General features: G+C 40.9%; 1 protein-coding gene across 1 annotated transcript; it reads left to right on the top strand.

Annotated features, from left to right (window-relative positions):
* Positions 1-4: 4 nt before the first annotated feature.
* LOC107576329 (protein NLRC3-like) lies at positions 5-1,881 on the top strand. The gene is made up of 2 exons (XM_016262524.1): positions 5-432; positions 1,554-1,881. The coding sequence occupies exons 1-2, from the start codon at positions 5-7 to the stop codon at positions 1,558-1,560; spliced, it is 435 nt and encodes a 144-aa protein (XP_016118010.1). The 3' UTR covers positions 1,561-1,881.
* Positions 1,882-8,505: the final 6,624 nt, after the last annotated feature.

The following is an 8,505-nucleotide window of genomic DNA, read 5'->3' as shown; positions in this document are numbered from 1 at the left end:
TGTAATGAACAAAAATGGACAGCTGGATCTGTTCTTGCGGTTCCTGCTGGGCATCTCACTGGAGTCCAATCAGAGACTCTTACAGGATCTACTCACACCTAGTGAGAACAGCTCAGAGAGCATCAGGAAAACCACACAGTTCATTAAAGAGAAGATCAAAGATGGACATGGACTCTCCACTGAAAGATCCATCAATCTGTTCCTCTGTCTGCTGGAAGTGAAAGATCAGACTCTGTCCAGAGAGATTCAGGAGTTTGTGAAATCAGACAAACTCTCAGAGAAGAAACTCTCTGCTGCTCACTGCTCAACAATCGCCTACATTCTTCAGATGTCAGAGGAGCCGCTGGATGAGCTGGACCTCAAGAAATACAACACATCAGATGAAGGGAGAAGAAGACTGGTACCAGCTGCGATCAACTGCACAAAAGCTCTGTAAGTGTTAAATCATGTTACAGTGAAGAGTCACTTCTGAATTAAATTAGTTTTTATTGTTGTGATAATACATCTTGAGTGTATTTTACTTATTTTCACAGTAGGAAGTCAACTAAAATGAGAAAAGTAGCCATGATTTAACGAAAACAAAGTAACTAAAATACTACAAATTACTAATAAAGGGATGAATTCATAAAAAACATACATGAACAAATAAAAAATATATACATTTACATTTACATTTAGTCATTTAGCAGACGCTTTTATCCAAAGCGACTTACAATTGGGGGATACATAAAGCGATTCTTCTTAAAGAGGCAAACAGACACAAGAAGTGGTTGTAATACCAAGTTCTTAGACATTGTTCAAATAAGTACAAGCTAGAAAGAGAAGGAATAAATAAAGAGAGAGTTTTTTTTTTTTATGATGAAGTCAAGTAGCTTCGAAAGAGATGAGTTTTCAGCTGTCGCATGAAAATTGTCAGGGATTCAGCATTCCGGATAGGGGTAAGAAGATCATTCCACCAGCCAGGAGTGGTGAACGAGAATGTTCTGGAAAGTGATTTTGAGCCTCTCTGTGATGGTACCACGAGGCATCGCTCATTAGCGGATCTCAGACTTCTGAAGGGGATGTAAATTCGTAGTAGGCTGGCCTGGAGGAGAGAGGACAAATATCATCTAGACAAGAGGTTAAAGTAGAGCATAAAGTGTCAGTTGCTGCATTCACATCCAGAGATGAGAAATGGGTAGGTGAGGGAAGAGAGGAGGATACAACGGAGGAAAGATGGGAGGGGGAAAGGGAGCGTAGGTTTCGTCTAAAAGTAACCGGTATGGGGGTTGGTGGCACACAGGTAGCAAAATGTAGTTGAAATGTAATGAAGAAATGATCAGAGATATGTAGGGGTTTGACCAGAATGTTGTCTGCAATACATCTGCGTGTGTAAATTAAGTCAAGTTGGTTGCCTGATTTGTGCGTGCTTGTGGTGGTAAGTCGTTTGAGATCAAATGAAGCAAGGAGTGAATGGAAGTCTGTAGCATAAGGCTTGTCCAGATGAATGTTGAAGTCGCCAAAGACTAAAAGTATAATTATATAATTTTGTATTATCTTTTTTATACATGTAGAGTGTGATAAATTGTAGCAATGTGTGGTGTTGTAACAAATCAGGCCTCTGTGGCTCTCTCCGACCACCACCGGAGTGCACCCTCTCCTGAGTACTAGCATTCATGGACTCCATTTCCCATACACCCCATACCTGGGACTGATTACTGGCACAGGTGTTTCCCCTTAGCTTCCCCATTTAAGCTGCATCTGGACTCTTAGTTTTCGTGAAGTCTTTTTTTGCCACGGCTAACATCTCTGAGCATTTATCCCCTGTCTATTTGATCTCTCGTGTATTATCTTGGATTGTTCATTCTAGTGTGATTCTCTGCCGCCTGCCCCGACCCGCGCTCTGTTACTGTTTACTCTTCTGGGTTGTTCCTGACACCGTTGATTGATTACTGCCTGTTTGACTCTGCTATTTATTTAATAAAAGCTGCAAATGGATCCGCATGTGTTTGACCCCTCATTACAGGTGTATTCTGTCAGTCATTGTAACATTAAACATACAAGACTTTACAATGCATTTCTGAGCCATTGTACCTTGGTTTCTCCTGATCTTCTGCCTGTTGTCTTGGATTACCCCGTTTGCTTGTCTTTTCTGTTTTGGTGTTTATTGTCTGGATTATCTGCATGGCGTTTTGACCAATTGCCTGTTATATGGATTATGATTTTGGATTAACCTTCAATAAAAGGCTGCATCTGGACATCTTTTGTGTCTCAGAGCAGTATGTAACATAAGGGCCAAAACATGCAACCAAACATTTTTAAGAATAATCATATCACTTTCATGGTTAACATTTAAAAACATCCCAATCCAGTGATACTGAGTATTTTTAATAGTAGTATTAATAAATAATAATAATACTAATAAGAGTCAATAATGAAAAAATAATTTAATATAATCAGAGGAATTAAATTATTGCCAGATTTTCACACATTTTAAAATCCTGCCTCTGAGAAAATGTGACTTTGAATCCTTCTTTAACAAATCAAACAGGATTTAAGAAACTGTTGAAGGTACTGAGAAAACTTTGAAAACATCTCAGGTTCCGACTGTAACCATGGTTCCTTAAGAAGTGATCAAGATGCTGCATCCAATGACAATACTATGTGGAACGCCTCAATGTGATTGTGCTAAAGCCTGTATGCAACTATTACAATCCTGATTGGTACTGCGTCACCCCGTGACCATGATGGTGTACTGCGGAAGCTATAAAAGACACCTGGAACAAGCCAACATTTGCTTCTGATTGGCGGAAGCAAGCTGTTCACAGACATGCAGGAAGTATGGCAAGCCAACACAGTGTCTCGTTCCTTTCTAGGGGAACCAGGGGTACAGTAGTCCTAGTAGAGTGCACAGCCAGAAGTGAGGGAAGGTAATGCGCCTTGTAGGCTGTAGAGATAGCATCAATGATTAATTTATTTATTGTCTGCTTGGAGGCTTCACCTGGGTGTTCCAAGGCATTCCAGCAGCTGGTCAGGAGTCCATGGTCTCGTAGGGTGCCTTGAACCACGGCCAAACTCTTGTTGAGTGAGTGAGTGAGTGACGTGGCGTGTAGCCAAGTATGGTGTCCCATACTCAGAATTTGTGGTCTGCATCTCACTGAGACGGATTGCTTTCACTGAGAGAATGAGTCTCACTATTCTCCGCTTGTGGACCGCCTTCTTGGAAGGACCGCAGGCAGCCCCGCTCTCCCGTTTCTCCTCTCTCAGCGAGCTCGGAGAAAGAAGGCTGAGCAACTGGGTTTGAGTGATCCCACGCTGGCACAGGTCCCGCGTGCTCACTCTCCCAGCAGATCTTTGATCCGCCGGTGTGTTTATACGTGAGGATCAGCGACCCCTCGTTACATTGAGCGGTTCAATCCTTCTAGGCGGATCAGAGTAGAATGCTGTCACCGATGTTTCTGTATCATTGACAGCTTCACACTAGGCTGCGCTCACTGAGACAGACTGCTTTTGCTGCAAGAGCATTGGGTCTGTAGCAAATTATCTCAGAAGGGAAATGTATTTAAATAATTACAATTAATTATGATTAATTACAATTATTTATATCAGCTGCCAGTAGTAATGTAGCAGAATTAAATTGCCCTCAACTAATCTGTTCGTCCAGCGAACATTCAGTGCAAGTTCATATCAACTCTAGGAAAGGATATTTTTGTGGCCACAGAAAATACTTTCATACAATATTAATGCATTAGAGCATGTAGCAAGAATCAAAATCGTAAAGGGACATTAATTTGCCAGGCAGAATCAGAAACTCATGTAATTTGTGCACAAGACTTTTATAAACTAAATACTAACACAAACTAGTCTAACAAACAAACAAACATACACTCACACATGCATGCAAAAGGGGAGCTAAAGTGGATGAATGAAGCCATTAGAGAAACCAGATAATGCAGTTATGGAAAATGAGTCAGAACCACCTGAGTTCCAAGAACAGTAATAATAAACAAAAAGGATCTGAGATTATAATAATGCTATAAACATGCTAGTCACTTGCTAATCATGCTAGAAACATGCTAGTAACATGCTAATCATGCTAACAACATGCGAATCAGGCTAGAATTATGCTAGTGACATGCTAGTAACTTGCTAATCATGCTAGAAACATGCTAGCCACTTGCTAATCATGGTAGCAACATGCTAGTGGTATGCTAATCATGCTAGCAAAACATGCTAATAACAAATGCTAATCATGCTAGTTACTTGCTAATCATGCTAGCAACATGCTAGTTACTTGCTAATCATGCTAACAACATGCTAGTAACATGCTAATCATGATAGAAACATGCTAGTACCTTACTCATCAAGCTAGCAACATGGTAGTTACTTGTTAATCATGCTATAAAAATGCTAGCGACATGCTATTAACTTGTTAATCATGCTAGCAAAATGTTAGAAACATGCTAGTAGCATGCTAATCATGTTAGCATGCTAGTAACTGGCTAATCATGCTAGCAACATGCTAGTTTCTTTGCTAATCATGCTAACAACATGCTAATCATGTTAGAAACATGTTAGTGTCATGCTACCAGAATGCTAGTTACTTGATAATCATGCTAACAACATACTAGCAACATGCTAGTAACATGTTAATCCTGCTAGAAACATGGTAGTACCTTGCTAATCAAGCTAGCAACATGCTAGCATCATGCTAGTCACTTGTTAATCATGGTAACAGTATGTTAGTAGCATTCTAATCATACTAGCAAACATGCTAATCAGGCTATCAACATGCTAGTAGAATGCTAATCATGCTTGCAACATGCTCGTAACTTTGCTAAACATGCTAGTTACTTGCTAATCATGCTAACAACATGCTAGTTACTTGCTAATCATGCCAACAAAATGTTAGTAAAAGCCAATCATGTTAAAACATGCTAATCATGCTAGAAACATGTTATCAACATCTATCTAATTTATCTAAATTTTCAAACTTCAGGCTTTTTCAAATGCTTTAAACCTTCAGGCTAGGCTTTTTCAAGCAAACCAAAAGTTTGTCTTGACAAACTTTTTTATCTAGTTTACAATGTTTCCATAGGAAAGCTTATATACAAAAAAAGCTCAGTAATATTTACATGAAAAGAAACAAAAGAGAAAAAAAGGAAAACCCCAGGCATCTAGGGAAAAAGGAGGGAATTGGGTGGCAATCAAACAAAAGAAATAATCAAAACATAACCCTCTCAATTATCAATGTCAATTCTCAATTATCAATTCTACACTAACTAAAGAAAAAGAAACTCTTCAGTATCCGAAGATACCCTAATATAAGCTACTCAAACTATTCCCTGACCGAGGCCCCCCTCGGCACAGATGCACTGGCACACAGCTGGCCACGAGGCCTACGCAAGTACGCATTTCCCTCAGTGAGCCTTCTCGCACAGACACTGTGCAAAGTCAGGGAGGACGAGGAACAGGCCTTGCTAGTTGCATATTACTGGCCCACCCGGACCTGGTTTTTGGAACTCATGCTCCTCACGATAGCCCCTCTCTGGCGGATTCCCCTGAGGAAAGACCTTCTTTCCCAGGGGCAGGGCATCATATGGCACCCGCTTCCAGATCTCTGGAACCTCCACGTGTGGCTCCTGGATGGGACACGGCAGACTTAAGTGATCTCATCTCCCACCGGCGGTGGTAGACACTATCACTAGTGGAGTTTGTTTGCTGACTGATGTTCTTCTCGCTGAGAAGACCCCCGAAGATGCCCTATCAGAGTCGTGCTTTCTTTCCTGCAAGAAAGATTGGAGAGTAGGCTGTCTCCCTCCACCTTGAAAGTGTATGTTGCTGCTAACGCAGTGCATCACGAGGCAGTGGATGGCCGGTCCCTGGGGAAGCACGACCTGATTGTCAGGTTCCTGAGGGGTGCCAGAAGGCTAAACCCTCCTAGGCCACCCCTCGTGCCCTCCTGGGATCTCTCTGTTGTCCTGGCGGGACTTCAGAGGGATCCATTTGAGCCGCTGGAGTCAGTCAAGCTTAAGTTCCTGTCTCTCAAAGACAGCACTGCTGACCGCGCTCACCTCCATCAAGAGGGTTGGGGACCTACAAGCATTTTCAGTGAGCGAAGAGTGCTTGGTGTTCAGGCCAGCCTACTTTCACGTGGTCCTGAGACCCGGCCTGGACACGTGCCCAAGGTTCCCACTACTTCCTTCCGGGACCAGGTGGACTTATTAATATTCAGACCAGATCTCTCTGTGGACAATATTATCTGTTGTTAGACTTCATACACAAATTTCTCTAGAGTATTACAATTACAGTAGAGTGAAAAGGAATGTTTGGAAAACTCGTTTTCATAATTACACTTCTTACTGCATATACATTAGCTTCAAATAAGACTTTTAATGGCAGTCATTGTGTTATAAGCTGCCTCTGGCATGCTATGAGAAGCGGCATGCTTGCAATATGTGCATTTGTGTACTTGCAATATTGAGTTATTTTTCTGTAAATGTAACCGTCAGTAGAAACACATGTGCTGCTTTGAGAGATTCTTTGTTTAAACATCTTAATTGTGCTTTATCAATTGTATGCTACTTTTGATTGATTGGATGATTGATTTTATTTTTTCTAGTTTGGATCATGGAGAACATTTCAGAATCACACCAGGTTTGAGAAAATGTATGTCTTTTCTCTCTTTTACACACATACACACACTCATTGTTTTTTACATCAGGTTCATGATATTTTCTATTGCCTAACCCAGCCCTTACCCCTAAACATAACCATCACATAAACATGTGCACAAAACTAGATATTAATAGAATTAGAATGCATTTAAACAGTCAGTTCAGAATAGTGCTAATCCACAGAAAACATAGAAACCCAGCCGATTACATCTCAGATGATAGTGACAACAGTGACTTACTTCCAGTTTTCAGTGAATTATTCATTTCTTTGTTTATTTTGCCCATCTTAAAATGAGGGGGCTACTCAATATTACATGTAGGCTATAATGTCTGTACTAAATGTGCGCATTTTCAAGTGTTTTTGTGGAGTGTGGAAGCTGAATAGCAGTGCGCTTATACTTCATGACAGTTAACATGGAGGTGCCGGTGCGATCACTTGCACTTAAAATATTCCGTCAAGAATAATTACATTGTTCGAATCTGGTAAGGGTCTACATTTGTTTGTGTACACTCACAATAACAACAAAACGTTGTGCGCTGTAAAATAATAAAAACAAACAGGATACTATTTCTGCCGTCTCGATCCCTGTGAACTTGAGCGCGTCAAAAATAAACAAACTCCGTTGCCTCACAGACATGAGAAATAGGATCTACGCGAAATGTTTTCATAATGAACCAATTCAAAACAAAACAAATATTCTCAGATTATGTAATCCGTATGAAACGTATATTGTGCGTCCACCGTAGAGATGATGATTAAGCATCATTAAAGGTGCAGTAGGAGATCTTGGAAAATGCTAACTTTAGCCTGATAGCACTGAAAGCGAACGTCCCACCCTCCCTGCCATCACCCTCCAAAGCCACGCCCCCTGAACGCATTTACGCTCACAGACCAGAATACCAGAGACAACATTACTACAATAGGCTACATCAGCGGTTCCCAATTCCAGCCCATGTTCCGAAGTGAAGTAAACTTCATCGGATTTCCCCCGTTCAGCAATGAACACTGTGTAGGTATCATATCGATCGGAACACAGTTCATGCACGTAGCTCACTTCTAACGACCTGGCGCGAGGACTGGATTAACCGCTGGGCTACATCTTGTGTCATTCACCGGTGAGAAAACTTTAAAAGTAACGTTACTACAATACCAGGAAGGAAGATGGGGTTGTTGATGTTTGTCTGCCATTCTCGCTCTGTCTGCGCAGCGTGCGTGAATGCGCTGATGACGTATCCTGTTGCGCGAACCCGGTGCGCAGACAATCACCTATTGCACCTTTAACTTTATTAGTTTCTCAATAATTTTTTTAAATGGTAAAGTCCTTGCTGTTTTCCATGAAACATTAAATTACTTTTTTTATATACTTTAAGCAATCAGAAATCTGGGGCTACTCCACTGGCATGAAATACAGACTGAACTACAAAACTTTCCTGAAAAGATTCTCAGCTGGATGAAGAAAGACATAATGTCAGCTGCATGGGCGATATTTGACTCTTGAGTAAGGAGGGGGCAAGAAAAAAAAGCACGGTGAATCGTTGTTACCAAAGGCGAGACATGTGAAGAAAAAAATTAATGATCAGTTGTGCGACTATATTCTGTCATAAGTCACATACCATTCATTCCTGAATTTTCTACTGTTCGTTACTTGAAATTAAATTACTGGTTGATATGTCCCGATCTCAATAAAGTTTACTCACACTTTTGGTCTGTGAACTGGATGTCGCTCTGAATGCGAGCTGTCTGTGGACGTTTGGCCAGGACTTTGCTTTCATTATTTTACAAAATTGCAATGTTTTGTTGTTCTTGTGAGTGCACACAAATAAACATAGAGTCTTTACAGATTTGAAA

The sequence above is a fragment of the Sinocyclocheilus grahami genome, unplaced genomic scaffold (assembly GCF_001515645.1).
Source record: "Sinocyclocheilus grahami isolate Dianchi unplaced genomic scaffold, SAMN03320097.WGS_v1.1 scaffold3512.1, whole genome shotgun sequence".
NCBI classification, from domain to species: Eukaryota; Metazoa; Chordata; class Actinopteri; order Cypriniformes; family Cyprinidae; genus Sinocyclocheilus; species Sinocyclocheilus grahami.
This window is presented reverse-complemented; position numbering and strand designations above follow the sequence as displayed.

Bases quoted from the DNA above. Each gene is read 5' to 3' on its own strand.
- LOC107576329 (XM_016262524.1), top strand. From the start codon at position 5: ATGAACAAAAATGGACAGCTGGATCTGTTCTTGCGGTTCCTGCTGGGC.